General features: G+C 38.5%; 1 protein-coding gene across 2 annotated transcripts; it reads right to left on the minus strand.

Annotated features, from left to right (window-relative positions):
* Positions 1 to 4,187: 4,187 nt before the first annotated feature.
* LOC148032616 (uncharacterized) lies at positions 4,188 to 11,806 on the minus strand. 2 transcript variants are annotated; one of them, XM_087683237.1, is made up of 9 exons: positions 10,981 to 11,806; positions 9,984 to 10,167; positions 9,688 to 9,774; positions 9,472 to 9,599; positions 8,527 to 8,623; positions 6,987 to 7,064; positions 6,672 to 6,897; positions 6,010 to 6,179; positions 4,188 to 4,579 (listed from the first exon to the last, which is right to left on the minus strand). In XM_087683237.1, exons 1-9 carry the CDS (start codon positions 11,175 to 11,177, stop codon positions 4,547 to 4,549), a joined length of 1,200 nt encoding a protein of 399 aa, XP_087539363.1. In that variant the 5' UTR covers positions 11,178 to 11,806; the 3' UTR covers positions 4,188 to 4,546. The 2 variants fall into 2 exon arrangements, with proteins under 2 accessions (XP_087539363.1, XP_087539362.1); XM_087683236.1 differs by having other exon boundaries at positions 6,010 to 6,233; positions 10,981 to 11,799.
* Positions 11,807 to 25,663: the final 13,857 nt, after the last annotated feature.

Genomic DNA, 25,663 nt, shown 5'->3' on the forward strand with positions numbered 1-25,663 from the left:
TAGTCTGTAGTTATTATAGAAATGGCTAACATTAAAATTGAGCTCACAAAGCTTTAGGATGCATTGAAATGACCCATGAGACCACACATGTAGTGCATTCATTGTCATGGCAACCATCTTTTGGCAGAATGCTCAGATCCTTGACCACGCACCTGCACATCGAATGCCAGTAAATGCATCGTCAGCTACCTATGAGATTGCCATACCCTTGCACTATTCACATCCGTTCTATCAAATGACTAGGTAGCTCAACTATAGAAGGGGAACTTTGTTGGCGCTGCTAACACCCAAGGAACAAAGACCCTTGTAACATCTAGGGTGAATACAAATCTGACTAGAATATCTAAACCATTTGGATCCATCATCACTCATCCACTTAGTGACATGCCCCTATACTTCATGGAAGAGCCACTAGAAGAAGAACCTTAGGCTAAACCTTATGTCACCTCAATGAGGACGAGTATCCAATTCTCATGGATTTTAAGCTAGTTCCACTTATAGATAATGGATGCAACCTTTGAAATCCACATAAAGTAAAGACCCTAGTGCTGTGGTAGATTCTTAGACATTGGAAAACCCCCATATGTGACCTAATTGACCAAGTTATCCACTTAGTCTACCTAGAAGCAAGAGAAACCATGGGGATGACACCAACCATAATGGAGAGATTTTGAGGGCTCAGGTAATGCCTCATATGACTTTTGGGCCTCAATCGATAGCTTCCAACAAGCTATGGAGTTTAGTGTCTCCACCATGACTCTTGAGGCTATGGAAAGACACTTGAAAATTTGCAAGGCCTAGGGACAAACACTTTCAATCAATTACTCGATGGTAATAATGACACTAGTCTTTAGCTTGCGATCATGCAAGAGAAAATGGAAAGTATTTGCATAATGTTATTGACTGTAGGAGTAATAGGCTACTCACAAGATTTTCACTCGAATCTTGTGCAATGATGCATGTTTGGCCACTCTGATATGATGCAAGTAGGGACTTGCATCACACAAACTATAATAATCAAGATAGAAGCACTCAAGGTGCTAGAGACCATGGAAAAATTTTGTTAGTTGCTAAGCAACAAGAGAAGTATCATGCCAGTGACAACCCTTATAGCTTTATCAAACAATCAATTAATTTGAGCAAGTTTACGATAGCCAATAACCTTCTTGGTGATACCAAGCAGGCATAGGCTTTTGGACATTTCGTAGGAGAAAAGGGGCAAACTTGGCTTACTAGTCTTGATGTTGTCGAGAAGGCCTCTTTCATACAACATAAGGACTTATCAAATGCTTCACTAAAGTTGGCTATGGGGATAACCTCATTACTCGACTCATGAACATCAAACAGTCAAAGGATGGAAGCATGAGACATTATATCTCTAAGGTTTAGAGTCTATACAAGTGGATCCCTACTCCAGAGAGAACTAGCACCAAGGCAATCACAAAAGCCTTCATCAAGGGCATCCATAATTAAAGGATGTATGAAACCTTAGATGGAAACTGCAAACTTGATCACTCAAATATTAATAATGTCATGAATGAGGCTTTCTGTGTGGACGACCTCCATCACAAATATAGTAGAGATAAAAGGCCCCATAGATCCCATTAGGATGTACCCATAGGAAAAACCACACAAAAACCAAGACTTAATCATATATGTTAGGAAGTAGTAGTAAGAACTACTTAAGATGGCAGAATCACTCAATTTCTAGATCATACCATCAAAATGTGCAATGCATTCATTGCAACAACAAGGACCCCCTTCCTTTGGTAAATGATGCTAATTAGCATTGCCTTGAATGCAAAATCATGCACATGTTTCCAAAATGTCCCCATTGTAAGGCAAATAGTAGTAAGGAAATAGTACCATATGTTTCTTTGATCCTATTTGCAGTGAAAAAGATCAATGAGTGATGAGGATAGCATTCCCATTCCTATGCATGCCATCACTTGCATACACAATAAGGTTGGGAGAGTGAGCATTGAAGGTCCCATGATGATGAATGGATCAATCATTTACAAAAAGAGTGCTTAGAAAAGGACAAAGAGAGCTGAATTCAAAATTAAGAGTGAAGGATTCATGTCACCACAACAAATGGCTGTCATCTGTAGCACAAAGAGTACCACGTAAACATTGTAGACAACTAAGGAAACCATTTCCAAGGACAAGGTATATCCTGACCCAATTTAGTAGCTAGCTACAATTGAAAAGGTCAAGGAATAAGTGAAGGCAACTTAAGATGAGTTGCAGATAGGGTAGATTGATGAGACATTGAGCGTTCCCTCTCCCAAGGATGATACTAAAAGTAACACACTCTATTAAGTTGAGAACAAAATGGTAGCTCCCAAGCTATCGATTTGCTAGCACATTGATAACACACTAAAAGTAGCACATTGGTAGAATACTAATGGTAGCAAGTGGTATGAAGTCAAAAACAAAATGTTATCTCTTAGGCCATAAATATGAGAGCATGTTGATAGCTAGAACCAGTTGAAGGAGCACAAACTAATGCTTAAAAAGCTCCAAAATCAGTTTGAAGAATAGAAGACCACTATGAATGAGCTTTAGGATAGACTCAAGGAGCAAGATTAGTTACTCACAAGCTATAGACAACTGAACTAAGCATGAACTCAAGGAGCAAGCTTAGTCATTCACAAGCTACAAAACACAAACAAGATACAAAAGAAAAAGAATTGAGCTAAGAATGCAACTAAGAAGAATCGGTTGCTAGCTCACTAATGCTAGGATCAAAGTTGCCTAAGAGGAAGAAAAGATAAATCTATATGGGAGATGACATGTGGAGTAATACAAGGCCAGTGGAGTGCCTCATATAAATGCTTTTTAGGAGACCATCTCCACTAGCTTGTTAGGAGCTATGAACATGGTAGAAAATGAGATGCAAAGCTTCTATAAGACCACCTTAATGAAGCTCTCCAATGACCTAGTAGTAGCCTTGTAAAGCTCCATTTTGCTTGGGTCTTTTGGAGAGAGTCTCATTTTTTGTTGACATGGGGGGGCTTTTTGTAATGCTTGGATAAACTTTGATACAATTGTGTATATGTCTTATATCTTATTTTGTGGTGCATTTCATATATCCTCCATTTATGACCCTTTTCAACATAACAATGTTGTTTTTAATTATAATAATTTGATAGAGTGCAAGGGCATATATAAAGTTGCTTCTAGATATCACGTCGAGTGGCCTATGATGTATTATACTTAAGGATACAAACACAGAATATGTGTACATGTTGCAATTGCGTATATATGTATAGATGAAAGTTTACAAGGTTGTTACATAAAAGAGATTACATGTATATACAAAGCCTTTGTATATCCAAATGCAAATGCATATCCAACCTTTCATAGAACAAATATGTAATTGGTTTCCTTTTATCTTTTCTTCATACCAAAGTATTCAAACACAATATTAGTGAGTTTGGGAATCTCCCAATTCCCATTTTTTGAATACTAAAAAGGTGGCACTCAGATAACATGCCCATAAGTTTCTCAAAACCATATGATGTGACCTATCATTGGAAAGCGCTTGAAAAATGGAATCTATTGAGCTATAGAGCGCTTGATTTGGAGTTATAGTGTTCAAGTGATGAAAAATCCAAAGATTTGACCACATATTCCAAACTTATGGGAAATTCCCATATTCCCCAATATGGTGTTTTCAATGAATGCATTAAGTAGCTTGAATAAATCAATTGTGAGTTTGCAAAGGCCAAAATATTTTATGTGGTAGACATGTAATATTTGCATGTGTTGTGATTTTATCATGTCATAAAGACCTTTTTTTCAAAAGCATGTGCTTGATGTGTGCAAAAAATTCTCAAATGAGAGAGAGAGAGAGAGAGAGAGAGAGAGAGAGAGAGAGAGAGAGAGAGAGAGAGAGAGAGAGAGAATCCTTTTGGGAAAAACTAAAACACCCCAATCTTTTTCACCAATTGATGATCCCTCATTCATACATACTTTATTAGAGTTGTGTATATATTAATAGAAATAATTAATAGTTAATCCCCTCATAGGAATGTTCATAATATGAAAGTGCTATCAAGTGTAAGTACATGATGATGGCTTACATGCATGTGTGTGTGTGGAGAGAGAGAGAGAGAGAGAGAGAGAGAGAGAGAGAGAGAGAGAGAGAGAGAGAGAGGTATTAGAATGGAAAAGTAAACATGAATAGAAGGTTGAATTGATATTGGTGAGTCTTTTAGACCCAATCATGAAAATCAAGAAGTAGTCTTGCTTGGCCAAAATTCTTCCCCATGGGAGGCAGGGGACAGGCCTTAGTTGTTGAAAGATTATATATACACTCTTTTGCATTTTGGGCTTCACAATTCAGAGAAGTGTTGCAATCTTTGAAAAATGTCCCTCAATACCTATTGCTAAGACTTGTAATGATAATGCATATAGTGTAAGAATTGATGACAATGGAAGGCAAAAGAAATTGGTGGGTGAATACTATACAATTTAATATACAGTGGAAGATTTTGGTAGGGATGGAAAAGAAAATGGCGCACCAACTTAGGATCTTTTGCTAGCGCAAGAACTCTGGACGAAGCACCACATGCTGCAATATATAAACATGCAATAATAGAAGTCAAGTTACTTATATTAAACCCAAATCATACAACCACTTCTCTAATCTTTTCAATTAAATTTGCAATTGTAAATATGTGCATGGCATTTGTTGATCCTTTCTATGAATATTTTCATCGTAATGACCAAGCTTGTAACACAAGAAGTTTTGACATTCCTTTCTTTTGCTTGAAGTGTTCAACACCATGAGCTTCTGCTCGAGAGGCACCACACACCTAGCTAGGTGCTAGTGGGGGCATGGGGTTGCTAGCCCCCACTTTTTATTGTAATGACCTACATTGTAATACATAATAAGTTTTTTACATTCCTTTCTTTTGCCTTAAGTGTTCAATGAGCTTGTGCTTAGGAGCTCCTTAGGAGGCACCTCACACCTAGCTACATGTGGCTAGGGGGACATGGGGTTGCCATCAAAAGAAAAGGGAATGTCAAAAACTTTTTATGTATTACAAGGCACATTGGCAAAATTAAGGAATGTCAAACTTTTTATGTATTACAAGGTAGGTCATTACAATGAATAGGTGCTGGCAACCCCATGCCCCAAGCTGCGACTAGTTAGACATGCAATCCTTTATCATTTATAGGCTCATGGTATTCTCATAATTCACAATGTGGAAATGATAATCGGATTTCTTCTAAAACTTTTGATACTTGAAAATACAGCTTTCTTTTTACTTGCTACTGTTACTTCCATTTGCTATGATTACCAACCATCCCTAATCTCTGACCTTTCTTACTAAAGCGCCACAATTCTTCCAATTCCAGCCTCGCATTTCGTTACTCAGTTACACCTCAATGTGCAACTTTTGTGATGTCTCTTTTGACATATTTTAATATAGATGTCTACTCATCTTTGAAGTGACCTCATTATTCTACAAGAAGTGACTACATTTGGGAATAAGCATACTAGCCATGTTTCGATTAATAGGAAAGAATTCACAGATCCGATCTAGAAGGCCTCAGTTCCTCAACTTTGAGCTTGAATTTGATTATCTTCCCATCTAAATCTAGCTTATCCTTATTCTGTATGTTTGACTGCAAGGGGGAAGCTCGAGATTATGTATGGAATACATGAACTTGATATAAAAAACCTCAACTTGGATATAGGATCGAGATTCAATATCTCAACTAGACGACAACCGAACTTTTTGGGCATTTCTGTGACATGGGGGGAATAGATTAGCCCCTACCTTAAATGAAAGGCCACGACGACTTTACATAAAATGGGACATTGCAAGCAAATCCTCTTCATTCCTATGATCCTTACTTGGCCTTGCATTGGCAAGACTAATCATTGTTAAATATGGAGTAGTGGAACAAAAGAAATTAACATATGTAGACATTCCTCGCAATGAACTGCAAGAAAGAAGAAGCACAGGAAAAAAAGGTGGTAGGGCAGCATACCTTAATCTGTGTCCGATTGTAGGTATAAGTTGCATGTACAAGCTGGTCGCTGGCTTGGATTACGGCTGGATAAGAATACTCGTTGTGATCCCTGTCTTCCAGAGTCAAAACTTCATGCCATGAGTCTCCGTCGTCATACGAAACTCCAGCTTTTAAAACAGCACGCGACACTGTGTTGTAAAGAAGAAGCAGGCGCCCATCAGGTAGCTTGATCCCATCAATACCTGCTCAGAAGGAGCCGCTTAATTATACCATGGCGTCTTATCACCATCACACAAAGCTCTACGGCAACACAAATAAACCCGCACAGACCATACATGGCACATAGTTCTTGTCACGCCCTTGTCTTCACGTGGAACCACTGCCACAGAGAGTCGCAGGCTTGGACTCTAACATGACATTGCACCTAAATTACAACAATCACATGGTGGCCTTTTGGGTAATTATATGCTTTCATGATTTCCATCCTATCGCTCATGTCATCCATGGTATACGACTTCGGGCCATATCACCCACAAACCCCAGATATCGTGTTATGTCCCTAGAACGATGAAAGAGAATACAGATGACAGTATATGCATAGTCACAGGCAGTGACACAGTGGAAAGTTTAAACAGAAACTTTGGCATTGTTATTTAGGTTCCTGGATTGCAGGTTTATACCACTATTAGGGTTTTCAAGTCCTGTCTGCTGCACAGAACTCCACGTTAAACCCCCGTCTGATGATTCGGCAATGCAAACCTTTCCAATCTGAAATGAGGATCGGAGCAAGACTCTTATGGTGTTATTGCTTGACTTGAATGGAACAGGTTGGATGACACCCATAAGCACATCTCTCACATAAATAGGTCCCTGCTTGGACCATGTAGCTCCAAAATCATGTGTAATCTGCAATACCAAGAATTGGTTCAACGAGTATCACACCACCTTTTACAAAAGCCACAAGAAATGAATTCTCTCTCTTTCGAGTTCCAAACCTCTGCCCATGAACCCCAAGACATAAAGCTCTCAACGGAAGAACCACAAAGGAGACTTCCATCATCCAATAGCAATGGCTGAAACATATTTACAAAAGGTAAGAATGGTGTGCATAGTAATTCAAATATCAGCATCACATCCAAAACTTTGTAACCATGAAAGCACACATTTTTGAAGGGAAAAAGGTTATACATTTTGTATGAAGATGAAGTTGTCATCGTGAATATTGTACATGTGTTACCAGTTAACATAGTTGCATCATCAAGCTGAATGATTATGCAAATATTTGGATAGTACTGCAACTGTACTTATTTCAACTGTACTTGTTTCAATGGTTTGCTGGGGCTATTGTCCAGTACTTGCAATGGGATCTTGGATACACATAGGTAGACTTGTTTAGTTTGTACATAATATGTCAAATGCTTCATGTAACTAGCCCACCATATTATGCAGCAAACAAAGAATGATACTATGGGTAATAAGCACAGTAGAAGTGAGAGTCGACAGATTATCAAAAAATGCTCCAGGAAGAAAGGGAGAAAGTGAGGTCAATCTAGTTGCAACTTGCCAGGGTCCCCAGTAAGAGCACAAAAGATGAAGTTGGTCTCAGAGCATGGCAAAGACTCTACATCGAACCAAAGCAGTTACAAAGCCAGCAATGAGAAATCTGTCTGTCAAGGTTCAGCTCAATGATCCTCAAAGAGGACAGAAAAGTAGCCCACCTGCAAAGGTCAGGAAAGCCACAAGCCACTTCCAAATTACACAAAGCACTTGGATCCATGCTTGCAAGATTGTGGATTGGCCATAGAAACAAGGGTTACAGACACCAAAAGAATTTGATAGGTCTAGTACAAGTTCTATGGGATAATTGAGAAGTAGAGTTACAGTCCTTTTGTCCTCCTTAAAAGAGATATAATCAGAATTTACAACTAGGGAGGCACAGAAATATATTGACACAAGGACAAATTATGTAAGGCACTCTTTCCTAAGTCAATACACTTCTGGAGAGGTTACACTGACACTTTAAATCAAGTTCACATACTGTGTGCAAAAAGAACAATCACAAGTTCATATGCCTCAATGTACAGGAGATACGCTACTCACTCAACTCCATCATTGTAGAGTTGTGATGCTGTCAATCTACCTTTTCTCCACCTTGTTTACAGGCCCCTGAAATTTGTGACTGTACTGGACTCTCAGGCAATGTTTCAAGGCCGAGTTTTCTTCCATAAAGCTCATACATGTATGTTCAATGGGTTGTTAGATTTAGCTTGTGTGTTTACATCTGCGGTTGTAATTTCGGTATTAAAGTTCTGATTTCATGATGCATGTAAGTAGTTATATTATACCTGGAGTAGTCTCTCCATATTATCCACTGGCTATGCAATCCTCCTTGTATTGTATTCTAATTTACCTTCACACTCTGTCACCATTTTACCCTCTGACTCTTACCAATTCTAACAGATATAAAATTTATCTAAACAAACTTATTTTTGAGAATTTGGCTCTCAAGTTGTATTAATGCCAAGAATGACTAACTTTATTCTTTGTAGGACCAAGAATTCCAGGAGGCAACTGGATCCTGCTCGACCAAGTTTGTCCTCCATCATTTGATCGTTTCATAAAACCACTCCATCTGCAAGAGCCAAACAAAAGGAAACCTGACCAACAATCCAAAACATGAAATGCTTGTAACTTCAAAGCGTGTATCAGCTTTTCAATGAATTTCTGAAACAAAAGGCATGCTAGATTCTTTATTAAACTTCATAACTGGCCATGAAATGGAGTCCCAAAAGGTGTGCATGATTTGGGCAATAGATTATGGTGAGCACCTCAGATCAATTGCCTAAAATAAGTATGTGCTATCAAAGTAAGCATGAAAAGTCATTCTTCCATTACTCTTTACACAAATAACCACTTGTCAAGCAATCAATTGTTGTCCTACCTAGCCTGTGTGAGATGGGGAAGATAATATGAACGTGATTAGTCGATAAGAATGTTTGAAGTTACATCACAACCTTCAGTTTTGGTCTGTACTGTACACAAATATGTTTGTAATCCAGAATGTGGAATATACAACAATGTGGTCTTTGACTACAGCACAGACAACCATCCTTTTCCCATTTTTTCCCCCAAAAGCCCCTTCCAGTTGATAAATGCTTAGTTGCATGATAATCCAACCAATTAGGACAAGTTCGTTGTGATGAAATCAACCCAATGAATGAATATCCCATCTGGTTTCATCATCGCCGAAGCCCACAAAAGTGGAAGTTTCCTATCATGTAGGAAGCCCAATAATAATGCAATGCTGGAAATGTAGGCAAAAGCAAAGTGGTCCGTCATTACTCCTAGAAAGATACCCATTCAGATTGTACATGGTCTGTATCTCCTGACATGGCATGTTATGTGATTCTCAGATAGCAGCACTATTACTTTTAGACTTCTGGCCCAATTTTGTATGGTTCAAATTTGGAAGACTCTTACTTTTGTACTTCTGGCCCAATTTTATAAAAGATCAGAATGTCATTATTGGGTGTTTTGAAAAGTACAGGGTTCCACAAAGGCACATTAGGCTCTTCATCAATGACTTCTGGAGGGGACCAAACACCATCCTGCAATTACAGTTTTAAAAATTGTTAGACTGATCTCCAACTGCCTTAGTAGTGTCGATTTGCAGAATCGTTAGTCCCATTGCTGTACCTTGTACCTCTGCATCCATATCTTTACATCAGGAGCACCTTCACTACTGCCACCAAAATATGCCACAAGAAACACCCCTGGGTCTACCTACAAATTTGATAATGAATTTAAGAGCTTAGAGCAACGAAAAGCATTATGGAATCAAAACCAAGAAACAAGTGTTGAATTTTACAGGACAAGATACTACTAAATAATTCTTGCAAATGGAAGTGATAACTTAATGATCCAGAGCTTGAAAGATAGATCGTTCCTACACAATTTTGAATGAACCGAGCCTGGTTTAAGCCAAATTGTACCTCGACAATTGTGGATGCATGGCAGCTATTAAATGGAGCACCGCCCAGAGGAAACAGATATTCCTGTAATACAACAGCAGGATTGGAAAGATCTGGTGGTGCCAAAGGTGCTGGCATTGGAGCAAAAGAATGTGGACTATGCTTCGGTGAGTGTGCTCGGAATGTGCCTGCACCAAGCAGGTCCCTGCAGCATGGGCAAGCATGCACAGTATGTTAAGTCTAGACAAACTTGGCAGATATCAAGAGCAGCACGTACAAGAAGTTTTTGACCTTTTCCCATCTGTAGAAAAGGGGTTTTTTTCCTTCGTTTTCACCTATTATGTGCAGTTGGGGCCAGGGATCTATTGGCCTGGTAGTGCCTGCCTCACAGCTCCCAACCTCACCTAGCTAAGTAATAATGTGTCTCCTGAGCAGAAGCTCATGACGTTATCATACAAGTTCACAATGCGGGAATTTTAGTGGGAAATTGTCTAAGATTCTTGTGAGAATTTGTCTAAAATTATTGTGATGCATGGATCCAAAAACAAGTTGTACACAAAAACGTGATGGACTGGCTTAATCACAGCAATGACAAATATAAGATTGTTCTTGGTGGCTTACAAGAGTTCGCTAGTTCTGATTAACAGTAGCTTTGCGCAATCTCCAAAAAGTCCTCTGAATATTGAGCTATTTGTAAACACAGCCCGGTATGGAGAGATTTTTCACACAGCCCAGTAATGAGCTATTCGTAAACACAACCCAGTATGGAGAGATTTTTCTGATTTGCAGAACGAGCTAGCGCCTTATTTCTTGTCAAAGACGATCTCATTTATCCAAAACGCATTGATGCAATAAAGAATGCAATGAGCTGGTTGTGTGTTGCAAATTGCAACTGTCTAATTCAATGGTGTCTGGACTGTGGATACTGAAGGGCAAGTACAATGCCATACAATAGTTGCAGTATATGTGTTAACAATTTTAAGGCGACTTCAAGTAAAAAACGCTGATGGGAGATTACCTGTGAAGGAGATCCTCATTGATGCTCTCCACGGCAGACATACGGACATTGATGCCGGATGAGGGCGGCAGTTCTCGGCCATCGATGGATGTGGAGTGGAAAAGCAATGCAGCAGAGCAAAGGAGGAGGAACAGCATCAGAGGGCTTGATGGTGCTCCGGCCCAATGCAGCAGTACTAGCGGGGGGCAGCTGGACATGGCTACCGGTGATGATAATGAAATGGTTGAGCCCCAAGACAATTGGTTTATAGGGAGGCATGAATTGATGCATTGAGGGCAGAATTGGAAGATGAAGAAGAAGAGGAGGAAGGCGACGATGGGCCGTCCGACTCTGGTCAAAACCCTCTCTGATCCCCACTTAGACAGAAAAGACAAAGAATTGGAAAGAAAAAGGGGCAAAAAAAAAGAGAAAAAAGCAGGGTCCGACTAATTTTGGAGATCAGCAGCAGGACTTTTTGCATGCAGGCTGCAACTCATGATAATCAGCGTAATTAGTGATGCCTAATCAAGAATTTGGGCATACATTAGCATAACTATCATTGATGCGCAATTAGCATCATGATTGATGCAGAACCAGTAATTTGGGCATGCAGACTGCAGCTCATAATAATCAGCATCATTAGTGATGCGCAATCAATAATTTGGGCATACATTAGCATCACTATGGATGCACATTAATCAGCATCATTATTGATGCGGAGCTAGTTGTAATTTGGGCACGCATTAGAATCATTATTGATGCACTATTAGCATCACTGTTCTGCAAAATCAGTGATTATCATGCATAATCAGTAAGTTGGGCATGCATTATGATAATAATAAGGCGCCAGACCCCTGCGCCCCTATTGAGATCAAAATATGCGCCACAGACTTTGTTTTTGGCCAACCCGTGACTCATGCAGATCCTTTTCCAGAATGCTCTGTTAATAATAGTAATAATAATAATAATAATCCTTGGATATTACCTGCTAGGTTTTTAAATTTAGTATATGCATTGATATCCTAGTATGTCGATTCCAGACAGCTTCTTTCCTGCTTTTTATGCATAACTTCCCATTAAGACCTTTGTGATGCAACAGTTCTTTTTCTTTTCTTTTCTTTTCTGCTATTTTTTAGGACTGTGATAGGTCGTTTCAGCTGCTTTTTGATGGGGACAGAGAGAGATGTAACCTTCTAACTCCACCCCCACCCCCCCTGCATGTGAACCACACCATTGATTCATCATCTTGACACTCTTTTCTTTATTGAGTTGCAGCCAACCAACCCAAAGGACCATTCTGTTTCCCATGATGAGAATCAAGGGTACACCTCACAACACGGCCCTTGGGGTCTACATTTCCTAAGGGTTGCTGCCTTTTCCGATTGACTTTTGGATACCAATAGAGATTTTAATAAACTTGTAGGAGATGTGCAGCCCATGCACCCAATAAACTCTATTCACACTCGAATCTGCAATCAACTAGCCTTTGATTTCATGGTTTATAGCCAATGTTCAAACAGGCCGCCTTTTAGGCTCGTCACACTCCTGCCTGGACATGGGACAATGCTCCTCGAAAATAGACAGTAGCTCTTTTTGCACTTAGCCAGACAAACATACAATTGACTTTGTAAAATACCAAGTCGTGATTGGCCTCTTGGAAACAAGAAGGGTGCATACCCCAAAAGTCACCAGTCCAAACCCATGCCTTCCATAATAATTTGATGTGTTGAGAGTGGGAGCATCATCATAGAAGATGGATATTCGTGCTACATACAACTTTTTTATTGGTGTGGCCTCTCGAAAAAAGAAGAAGGGTGAATATCACAAAGGTCACTAGTTCAAACCCATGCCTTTTGCAATAAGCTGATGTCTTAAGAGTTGGTTAGTATGGTCAAGTCAAGGTAGATGTATATTCATGTTATAGACACCTTTTTGTTGGTTGTGCATGTCACACATTACATAGACAACCCTTGCTTCATGTGAACCAACCTTAATATGGTTGTGTAAAGCCATCCTTTACATGGCTTGTAGTTCAAAATCTCAACTCAAATTCTTGAGCCTTATATAAATCCTTGTGCTCAGATTTTTACCAATCTTGTTGAAAACCCACCAAAAATCTTGAGCCTTGTATTAATCCTTCGCTCAAAATTTTATCAATCTTGTTGCAAATTAGCAAAAAATTTGACATTTAAGTTATCAAGTTGGCAAAAAGTGAAAGGAAACTAGATGGTAGGAAAAACCGTTGATTGGAGAAAAATGTCATTAGTGAGTCTTGATTATAGCTGAACAAGAATAAATTCAAACTATAGTAAGGGGTTTGGCTACACATAGGCGAGTACATGCATACAATTTCCCTTTACAATGTCAAGGCGAAGATCATGCCCTCGACTCCTCCGTAGAATGTCCCCCCATAATGAATACAACCTACATAGGAAGTGCATAGTTTAATGGGAATCCCCATATTTGTGAAACATAGATTGTGCAATGAGGAGGATTGGAATCCACAACTTCATGGGCATAAGACCAAGTGTTAACAAGTAGCCCATCACTTAGGGGATATGCGCATATGCTTTTTTACAACATCTTAACTAGGGCTTGTGCATAGTAGAGAAATGTTTTCAAATGAGGAAGGAGCCACACAATATTACCTTTTAGGACATGTATTTGAGATTTGATATTGAAAAGTGGTCACTCTGCCCACATAAACATACTACAAGTGAATGTTACAATGCATGATTATTGTGCATAACAAGAAAGAGGTTCAAAGGTCAAAGAGACTATGTGTGTTCCTAAGAGTGTCAGTTAGGATTCACATGCGATTGGACACATTAACATGAAATAGATTTTCTTTTTGTAGTTAGGTTAAGTGCTAGCTCTAAGAGATTTCCAAAGCATAGATAGTAGGCTTGTGATGTTCCTTTGATAGCATTTATTAAAACACGTACATTCACCAAAAGCTATCAAAGTAGGTGAATTAACCTACTTCATTTGCATGTTTCTTATAATTCATCTTGTACATATTTTGACAAAAGATAGGGGATATGCACTACTTTATGTTGTGGCATTCTCTCACACTATGGACATAGTCACAAGAATTAAAAAAAATAAAAATAAAAAATATATATATATATATATCTCTCTATGTGTGTGTGTGTGTGACAAAAAGATGAAGGCAAACTAGTCCTTCTTATTTTACTTCTTCTTATCTACAACTTCTTCATCTAAAGTACGTGTTATGGTATACATGTACTAAAGATATAATGTCATAATCTAACAATACAAATAAGATGTGGGTCAGCAACATAATTATGTCATCCATAATGAGTGTAATACTTGTATGTTGCATCCATAACGAAGAACCTTAGTGCATCCAGACAATAACATTGACACATCTTGGTGGTTGGAATTTACAATCTCAACATCTTTTGATTGACCCTATGATATATTCGCAAGGATATTGTACAATCCACATCAAAGTATATGAGAGTAGGAATTGTTGACACCACTATAGGGGCTTGCTTGTTTAATTTATCAAAAGAATGTTGAGAGCTAAATAAGGATTATTGGCTATGCTTTAATCATTGCATGTGATGAAGAGAATTGTATAATTTGTAGTGTCTTTACTTAGCAACCCACCACACACTCACACTAGCTACTAATGGCTTGATTGCTTTGGGGGTGATAGAAAAACTCCAATAGTTTACCACTTTTGGCTACTACCATTCTTGTTTAACTTGACTAAACTTGAGCTAAAGGGCCCAAATTGCTAACATTTGTTTTCAAAGACCCCCCATAGAAATTGGCTACACATTTGGCAACAAAGTTCTCATTTTGGGACCCAAATTATTGATTATTTTAGCATATTTGTATATGGTCACTTTAACATCTCTCTATATGGTACTCTATAAACACCTACATTTTCTCTATACAATGGCAATTTTAGGCAATTGAACCCACTCTTGGTTCCAACACTTGCTCTCAAATTGGAGGCTTGAGAAATGAGAGCTTGGGTCACTCAATAGTGGAGAGTTTTGAAAATGTGAAGAGAGAGGTTCTAGCTTTGTTGAATTAGCTCAAGTTTAAATGGCATAGTGTGAAGGTTTTGTTACAAGAGGATTAAAGCTTTTTATACAACAATAGTGCATACTTTTTGCAAAAAAAAAAGTTTGGTGCCAACTTTTCATCACTACAATTTTGGGCAAAAAAATATGACACTATTTTTCTATGAGCTCTTTTGAGACCCTTATTGTTAGCCTAATAATAGAGTTTCACTAGAACATAAACATTGCATATGCCTCCTTCCTTATAAAGAATGTGAGTGGTTTATGTCAAAACTTAAGGACTAAAAACATGCTAGACAAACATGTTTTTATTGTATGCATGATCATGTAAGACTTTAATATGTAAATACTAGGTCTATGAAAAAAGTTTGGTCAAAAGATAGGCTTTCACTTGCAATAGTACTAATAAAGGTAGGCAATATATTGGCCTTGATAGCTCAAGCTTTTGAAAATTAATACAAATGACATGTGTATGTGTGTGTGTGTGTGTGTGCGTGTGCGTGTGCGTGTGTGTATGTGTGTGTGTGTATGCATGTGCGTGCACGTGCGTGAACGTGGATGTTGGCGTGGACATGGAAGTGCGTGTGTATTATAAGATCCGAGATACACGCTCAACCTTCTTATATACTAAAAAGATATATGGTGAATATTATGCTGGCGCAGAGAGAGAACTGATGAGAGAAAAGAAAGATGTAGAGAGAAAGAGAGAGATAGAGAGATTGACAACACACTACGGACTGGAAGATGGGCCAGTCCCCCCCCCTTGTGGAGTTATCTTATTGACAAGGAGCAAGCTCTTCCGTTACACATAAACCAGTTCTTAACTTGTAGATCTTGGGAACAAGATCATGGTTCCTTGCATGGTATACAACTGGATAACACTTGCACAACTTAGAAGTTGGCACCTTTTGATCCTTCTTGAGTCTTTCCTTCTCTCGTACACAATATGTATAGGGATCTCCTCTTGGAGCTTGATTTTAACAGAGCTTCTGCAGCAATTGCACCTTCTCTTCTACACAATATGTGTAGGGATCTCCTCTTGGAACTAGATTTCAACAGAGCTTCCGCAATACTTTGTGAGACTCGAACCGTCTTCTCTCCTCCTCTTGCATGTATACAAAGTGATGCTTCCTTCACCTCCCCCACAACCAAGGAGAGCCTCCCTTTTATAGGGTCCAAGAGCTTCTCTTCTTGGAGAGAGACTTGAGTGCCAAGATTGGAAAGGTTGATCTTCATGCAAGATGTGGTTGTTCCAGGACCTACTTTGCAACATCAATTTTGGAATATCTATCTGTGCGTTGCTTGGATGGAAAAATGTCCAACACAAAAGTTGTAGATCTAGGTGTTTCTGATAACTCAAGTGGGCCATTTCTAGAGACCGACTTTCTATCATGAGATATTTTAAAAATGGATCCACCATGTCTATTTTACGAAAAGTAGCTTTTTAAACTCTATTATTAACTCATGGTCCATGTAACCACCTTGAGCCATAGATAAGGCGAGTTCATTAGATTGCATTGGGCCTCAACCTTAAGATTAACTTCCACACAAAAGCTTGTGTCATCTTAGTCCTTAGAAATGAAAAATCACTTCTCTCCACTTCTAGAGGATCACGTCTCTCATATTTCTTAGTAAGAGAATTACCTTTCTCATCTTTCTTAGTGAAAGAATTACTTCTCTTGTTAATTCATTAAGAGAGAAAATACCTTAAACCTTGACTTGTAAGGGAGAGGGAAAGGGCAATAAGCGAGCTTTTTGAGTGAGTATTTAAGAGAGCTTTTATGGGAAACCTCCATTTCTTGTTCCACATATTCCTCCCATTCTCTTGTGCACATATCAAGCACCACTACCACCCCTACTGCCACCACCACCACCACCACCACCACCACCTCTAGTGCCACCTCCACTGCCACTGCCATTACCACTTCCACCACTTTCACCACTACTGTCCCCTTCCATGTTTCTCCCCCCATGTTAATTAAGGTCTCTCTCTCTCTCTATCCCCCACCTTCCACCAATTATTCTCTCTCTGTTTTCTCTCCTCCCCATCTCACACACACACACACACACACACACACACACACACACACTCTCTCTCTCTCTCTCTCTCTCTCTCTCTCTCTCTCTCTCTCTCTCTCTCTCTCTCTGTGCAACTTCTCGCTTCTCCCTCTCTTACACTCACCTTCTCTCTCACTTGCTCTCTCTCTCTCTCTCCTTGTGTCGCTCACAAATACATATACACCCACACTCTCTCTATCCCTCTTTCCTTTCCCTCTCTCTCACACACACACACTCTCTCTGTTGTGTCTCCTTTCTCCCCCCTCTCTCAAATATAGCAACTAATGAATATTAGATTAGAGAGCACTAGACCAAATAAGCAACTCCTCTCTTTCTCCCCCTCTTATACACACACACACACACACACACACACACACACTCTCTCTCTCTCTCTCTCTTGTGTGCTCACGAAGACACACACACACACACACACACACACACACACACACTCTCTCTCTCTCTCTCTCTCTCTCTCTCTCTCTCTCATGGCAACCTGTCTCTCTCCCCCTCTCTCTCTCTCATACACACTCTAAAATAGCAACTTCTCTCTATCTCCCCTCTCTTAATTTTGCAAGGGTTATCTATTCGTTTTTCACAACCCTCTTATTATTACAAGTGTCAAGGGTTTACATCAGGTAAATTATCTTAAACACTTTTAGCTGTTAATATCAAGACGAAAAGAATATCACATTGTTATCCCACATGCATATATACATTTATGTACCTCTTACTTTTATGTGCATGATTTGATATTATATCTTGATATACCACTTCCATTGTGCACACATAGGCAAAACTACATTGCACATGTTTTCACTACTTTCAATTGAGCATTATTGTGTGGACTTACTACAAGAGGATAGGGTATCAAAATAGTTTGTTATACTCACTACAGTAACGTGAGATATCTATTATTTTTCACTTTGTTTGAATAGTTAATATCGAGACAAAAATATTACCTCATTGTTACTCAATCCACTGTGTATACATACATTCACATGCATGCATGTTTCTACACTCCACCCTTCCCTAGATATTTTCACATGCTTTGTTTACACATCTTGTAGTATTGCAATTGAGCAAATGCCTATACAAAATCTCTTTCACTTGCATATTCCTCTCTCTTTCTCCTCTTCTCTCTCATCATCATTTTATTGCACTTGTAAATAAAAAGAATCTAATAATTTTGAAAGTACATATTTATCATGCACATCAAATATCAATCGAGTTCCATTGTTGGGGGGTGGAATTGGTGATTCCTAACAAAGTCTAGGACTGAACCACGAAAGCATGCTAGCTTGGTCAAGTAGGGAAGCATGTGCTCTAGAAGGATTGTGTCCATGGGGTTTCCCTCAAATGGGGATGGGCATATAAAGGTGTTGGGTGGGTTCATCTGCATCTTCTCCATGCTATCATCCATAAATAGTGTTGTTGTTGGGCTGAAGTGTGGCCAATCAATGTCGTCAAAACATTTCATGAAAATGGGCTTTGTGTAACTCTTTATGGTAGAAGTTGTTGTGGGAGTTGCTTTGCACTTTCCTTGTCCATATCGGAATACAAAGGTTGGTGCTTGCTTTGACGACTTCACACATTCACGTCTAACCAATTAGAGCAGCTCACTTAAGTTGTCTTCCTTCATGGAGCTCTAGATGGCAATGTTAAATAATGTAGATGATAGATGATTTTTGATGCCGATAAGTGCTTAAAAATAGCCAAAAATTCCAAATTTCAGGAAAAAAACAAACTTTGTCTAAGGCAGCAGCTGCAATCAATATGATTTTAAGCGGCAATGCCCCAAAAGTGCTTTAAAGATCCACTAAGTGGCGGTTGGGAAATTTTCATAATTTTTAGGACTGTCAGACGGGACTTCTAGAGATGCCCAGCAGTGCGGGACTTTGAGACGAATGCCCAAAAATTTTCAGTGGCCAAATTCAAGGCCGGACGTGGGAGATAGGTCGAAAGGGAGGCCAAGGGCCAAAATGGCCAAGTGGAAATGAGCTTTAGAAAGCCCAAAGGGTGTAACCTTTGGGGGACTTCCTTTGGGAGCCCCTAATTTTAGACTTTCGTGGGGGGGGGGGGGGGGACGTTTTTTTCGGCACTGATCATGAAGAAATGCCATGGAGGCGATGATTTCTTAATGGGGGGTTGTAAAGCTTCAATGTAACCCCCCCAACTGATTGCATATATGATCTTTCTCCTATCTATGCTTCCTATCACTAGTCTCTGCTCGTGAGATGGCTACCTGGATATGGAGGATGAAAATCAGTATTTCTCTCTCCTCCCTCTCTCTCTTCCAAGAGGCAATTCATGTGGAAAGAATCAAGAAAAGAACCGGTTGAAGAATGCTTGTTCGGCATGGTACTGGATCGATGGAGGGCTAGAGTTGATGCCAGGAGGCATATTTTACGGTGGATTCCATGCCACGGTGGATTTCGTGCCATGGTGGATTCCGTGAGGTTTTACAGTGGATTCTGTAAATTTTGTTTATCAGGGCTCATATACAAAGTGGATTCTTTGTGCGAGAAGTCGATGGGATGCCTATCCTTTTCGGGCGTTTCGTTAATTTAGTGTGTACATGGGTGATTCCATAGCAGGCGATTCCGCAAAATACATATTGAATTAATAAACGTTTATGAGTTTAGAGTGCGCACTCGTGATAAATTAAGGTTAGGATTGATTTCTAACCAATTGATTTATTTATGTAGCTGAAGACTGCTAGGTATTCACTTTTATCGGTTTAATTGTATTATTTTACTAACGATAATGAATACTTCAATTGATGTGTAGAGATAGCAGCAGTGGTGGAGGAAAGCATTGGAGGATAGCGTGTATTCGAGTTATCACTTATATTTTGATGGGCTCATACCTTAGGCATGGCGCCTATTTATTAAGGCGTTGGATATTTATTTATTATTTTTGTATACGCATGGACGCACGATTATGATATTTGTATTTGGACATTGTATTGGGTATGCCTGACTCTTTGGGCGCCCGCCCATTAGCTTTATTTCTATTTAGCACTAAAGCAAACTCAAAAGCCAAAAGCGTGCTATTTTGTAATTTGGGCTATTATTTGAGCTTGAAGATGATTAATACATAAAATACATGCTTTGTGGAGCGCTCACACAAGGCATAGGGGGAGATTGCACCCAATTGGTCTCTTATTCATGTCGTGCATGCTTTCTACCTTGAGTTTTGTGCAAAAAGTAGAGTTCTTTTGTTCTTGGGGACCTTCTGATGCTCACTAGCGCGCTTACGGCATCTGATCTGTGCACTAGTGGTATTAGAGCGAAGTTGAGATCGAGAGCTTCCAATTGCTACCCATCTTGCGCGAAGGCGGAGCTCCTAGAATGATTGAGCTCTATAGTGAGTTTCATCGTGAACGATCGATACGTGTGGATTCCTGGCGGTCAAGAACCTTTGTCTACAACCTCTGATCGCGAAGGACCGGCCTGAGGAAGCGGAGGACCACTACTACATCTCTCTCTCCAAGTCGTTTTGAATAGAGAAGACATATAAGTTTCATATCTTCAAAGTCTAAAAGCTTTATCTTAAAAGCTTGATAAGCTTATTATAAAGCTTAAGGCCCCTAAAATCAACGAATTCGGAACGGGCGGCATACTGGCGTGATTTTCGGCGTAGAAAAACAACACCCCCCTCAAAAAAATCGTCGACTTATCAATTTTGAGCTTAATCAACTAAGCCACAAGTCATTGATCTCCCTAGTCTACAAGTTCTGCAAGTTTAAATTTACCTACTCTACAAGTCCTGCAAGTCATCAGAGATCAAAATTGACTTACCTCAATTACTCCCATAAGGACTGTTCTTGCGTAGAAACACAGAACTACAAAGTTGTTCCCTGGAAGACTCTGTTCGCATACGCAAACTTGCTGAACTAGTTTTAGTACATGCAGAAGATCATACGCAGATTTTACGAAGACTACGAATTTCACAACCGCAAAAGACGAAGACCGTGAAAGCCAAAAAAAAATCTATAAGCCTTGTATATCCGACTTTGAGCTACGCTCATCCTGCTAATTGGATTTTGAGAGTGTGAGGTCTTTTGGATTTTTACAGGATGACGGAACAAAACATGGACGATTTAATGGCTGAAGGCGATCTTCCCGAACCTACGATGGAACAAAAATTGGATTTAATTATGATGCAGCTTGATGAAGAACGAAGAGCCCGACAAGCTTTGCAAGTTCAATTGGCCAATTTGCAACGATCTACTATCGACAAAGATGGACCACAACCCGAAGATCTTATCCGACGAACCATTGATGTGACTCTTGAAGCTCAATCCATCCGCAAAGAAACAAAGATAAGTAAAAGAAATTTCAAATTCCGTACTTTCAATGGAACTCGAGATGGAAAGACTGTCCTTGCATTCATCAATTAGTTTAATGATTACTTTCATGAAGAGACATAGGTGAAAAAGACAAAATTAAATGTGTCACTAATCACTTAGTTGATCGAGGGTCTCTTTGGTGGACTATGGTTCGTAAGAGCATAGATTGTCCCACTACGTGGAAGAGTTTCAAAAAGAATTTTATGCAGAATTTTCTTCCTTCTCAATTCCATGAAAAAGCCATAAAGCAATGGGATCTTCTTCAGCAAAGAGATCGTGAGCCTATTTCCCAGTGTACCGAACGTTTTTGGAATGCCCTACTGCAACTCCGAATGCTTGAAGACGTACATGAAGCGACTCACAAGCACAAGTTTATGTTTGGATTACTTGGGCATTACTACGCTGAAGTCAATATGTTCAAGCCTACAATCCTTGAAGATGCAATTTCTTTGGCTCATGACACTGAAGATAAGATTCGAGGAAGAGACAAGCGTCCATAACAATTTCAAGCAAATGGTAAATATGGTTCCAAGCAATTCAATTCAAATTTTAGAAGATTCAATCAAAGTTGTTTCCCTTCATCATCTTTCCGTAAGTCTTGGACAAAACCATCTGCTTTGCCATCAAATACCAATCAAAACCCTAAGCCATCCTCACAGCCCAATCCTAATATTCCTAGACTTCTTGCCATTGCCAACAATGTATCTAAAGCCAAACCTATAGTGTGTTACAAATGCCATCAACCTGGATATCTAGCAGCCAATTGCCAATTGAAGAAACCACCTGTCCATATCAATTATCTTGGAGCAATGGAAGATGAAGAACGTGAGGAAATGCCTGACTTTACAGAAGATGAGGACGACATTGCTACTTCTTCAGATATTTTACCAGGTATGCCAACTGCACATTCTTTGTTGACAATGAAATGTTTAGTGTATGGAAAAGAAAATATTATTTTGCATGATGATGGAAGTACACATGATTTTATTTTTGCAAAGTTAGTAAAAGAATTGAAATTAAAAATTGTTTCTACGCATTATCGCATTAAAGCAGCATTCTTAGGCACAAGTTATAATGGAACACAAGAGGTGCATGATTTAGAAATTCAAATTGGTGAATACATTGAACGAAGGAATTTCCTAGTTGTACCTTTACAGTCCAGTGATATTATCCTAGGTATTCCTTGGCGTCATCAGCATAATCCTGACATAGATTATTCCACGCATTCAATTAAAATTCATTTTAAAGGAAAACAAATTACATTGCATGGTATGCATGCATCTAATAAATTTCTACTGCTTACTCATACTCAAGCTAAACATGCATTACGTAAAAGTAGTAAATCTTATCTAATTTGGGTCAATGAACTTCAAGCTAAAGAAAAACATCTGCATCCTAGGCATAAAGAATTCCTTGCACAATTTAAAGATTGCTTTGCTGAAGATTTACCACCTGGACTACCTCCTTCACGTCTTGAAGATCACAAAATAGATTTAATTCCTGGTACACAACCACCATGTAAAGCACCATATAGGCATAACCAGATTGAACAGAAATAAATTCAAAATCAAGTAGAGAAATTATTAAACAGAGGATTAATTAGACCTATTAGTTCTCCATTTGGCGCACTTGTGTTATTGGTAAAGAAGAAGAATAATACTTATCGCATGTGCATTGATTATCGTGCCCTAAATAAAATTACTGTAAAGAATAGATATCCAATTCCTAGGGTAGATGATCTTATCGATAAACTACAAGGTTCTGTCATATTCAGTAAAATAGATCTTAAATCTGGTTATCATCAAGTGAGCTTAGATAAATCTGATATATTCAAAACTGCATTTAGAACACAATTTGGACATTATAAATTTCTAGTGATGCCTTTTGGATTGACTAATGCACCTGCTACATTTAGTCGAATGATGAATCACATATTCTTGAAATATCAGCATTGTGTTATAGTATTCTTTGATGATATCTTGGTATTTACTAAAAATGAGAAAGAGCATTATGAACATTTGTCTTTGGTTTTCAAGTTGTTGAAAGATAATCAATTGTATGCTAATCCAGAAAAGAGTGAGTTCTTTCAAACAGAAATTGAATATCTAGGTCATATTGTGTTATCAGAAGGTATTAACGTTGACCCTAAGAAGATAGAAGCAATATTAAACAGGCCCATACCTAAAAATGTGCATGAGTTACGTTCTTTTCTAGGTCTTGCTAGTTTTTACAGGAAGTTTGTGCGAAATTTTTCATTACTTGCTTTGCCTTTGACTAAACTTTTAAAGAAAGGTATTGCTTATCATTGGTCTGATAATCAATAAAAATCTTTTGATTTATTAAAACATGCATTAACCCATGCTCCTGTATTACAACTACCTGATTTCAATAGACCATTCTTTTTAGTAGTTAATGATGCTAGCGGATCTGGAATAGGAGCTGTACTTATGTAAGATAATCATCCCATAGCCTATTCTAGCTGTAAACTGAAACCATTCGAACTTAAATATTCTACATATGATAAAGATTTGTTAGCTGTAGTACAAGCTTTAAGACAATGGAAACATTATCTAATGGGTTCTGAGTTTATGATTAAGACTGGCTAACAAAGCATTAGACATCTTCTTAGTCAACCCCAAATATCTGACCGACATATCAAATGGGCAGCTTTCATTCAGAGTTTTCATCCCCTTATCCAATATCAACCGGGTAAAGAAAATGTAGTAGCCGATGCTTTAAGTAGAAGACCGACCATTCATAATATCTCTGTCATATCATTTGATTCTCTTATCCCTATGAAAGATACTTATCATCAGGACATTACTTTTCAATCTGATTGGAATAAATTAGTTGGAAATAACTAGATTCCTATTGATTCACTGTCTTACAATGATGGATTCATGTTTTATGAAAAGAGATTATGTGTTACAATTCCATTTAGATCTTTTGTTTTGAACGAGATTCATTGTCCTCCATATCAAGGTCATAGAGGTATTATATCTACTTTGCGTACATTGACTGAAGATTTTTATTGGCCACATATAGACATTGATGTATCTAACTTTGTTTCTGAATGTTTAGTTTGTCAAAGAGTTAAGAGACATCATGGTAAACAATATGGTTTACTATGCATTTATGTGTTCCACCAAGACCATGGGAACATGTTTCTATGGATTTTATTATTGGTTTACCTAACACTAAAGCTAACCATGATATGATTTGGACTGTTGTAGACAGGTTTAGTAAACAAGCATATTTCATTCTATGCAAGAAAACTTTAACAACATCTCAAGCAGCTCAATTGTTTTTGAAAATTATTTTCACTAATTATGGTTTACCAAAAGTTATTATTTCTGATCGTGATTCTAGATTCTGTAATAAATTTTGAATTACTTTGTTTGCTAACTTAAGAACAAAGATTGATTTCTCATCTGCATTTCATCCTGAAACTAATGGTCAAACAGAAGCTACTAACAGTACTATCTTAGATCTTTTACGTGCTTACACTATTTCAAAACCACAGACATGGGATACACATCTACATTTACTTCAGTTTGCATATAACAATATACCACACACAGCTACAAAGAAAGCACCGTTTGAAGTGATTTATGGTTATAGATTGTCTACACCTGTTGCATCTTTATCAAATAAGATTCAGAGTGCTGATGATATTGCTAACATGCACGCTATTATTTTTGATGAAGTTAAAGATATGATTGCCAAAGCCCAGCAATCATATACAAAGCAAGCCAATAAGAAAAGACAGGCCATGAATTTCAAAGTTAATGACTATGTTTGGTTAAGAATAGAAAAACGTAGATTACAAAGTGTAGATAAACAACCAGTTGTGAAATTAGCATCTAGAATCTATGGACCATTTAAGATCATTCGCAAATTCAATGACAATGCATTTAAGTTAGAACTACCACCACATTGGAAAATTCACAACACCTTTCACATTAGTTTATTACGACCCTTTAGAGGCCAATTACCTGTACACCCTATTTATGAAAACCCACCTTTGCTAGATGAAGAGACTGAAATCCTTGAGCCTGAAGCTATCATAGATACTGACTTTATGACTACTAGAACTGGCCGTAGATATTCTAGATATTTGGTCAAGTTTAAAAACCATCCTATTGAAGAGGCCCAATGGATGCACGCTAGAGACCTAAATGCTTTCCCCACTCTGTTAGCTCCGCATTGAGCTAATAGCAATTGAGGACAATTG

This window comes from Lygodium microphyllum, chromosome 8 (assembly GCF_053477565.2).
Source record: "Lygodium microphyllum isolate KBCC chromosome 8, Lygodium_microphyllum_v1.1.10, whole genome shotgun sequence".
NCBI classification, from domain to species: domain Eukaryota; kingdom Viridiplantae; phylum Streptophyta; class Polypodiopsida; order Schizaeales; family Lygodiaceae; genus Lygodium; species Lygodium microphyllum.

What these genes read in the sequence shown, in the direction of transcription:
- LOC148032616 (XM_087683236.1), bottom strand. Translation starts at nt 11,177, where the DNA reads ATGTCCAGCTGCCCCCCGCTAGTACTGCTGCATTGGGCCGGAGCACCA. An exon ending in AATGAGGATCTCCTTCACAG is followed by an intron (nt 10,168 to 10,980) that starts GTAATCTCCCAT and finishes CCCATGCTGCAG; the next exon opens with GGACCTGCTTGGTGCAGGCA. An exon ending in ACAATCGGACACAGATTAAG is followed by an intron (nt 4,580 to 6,009) that starts GTATGCTGCCCT and finishes TATATATTGCAG; the next exon opens with CATGTGGTGCTTCGTCCAGA.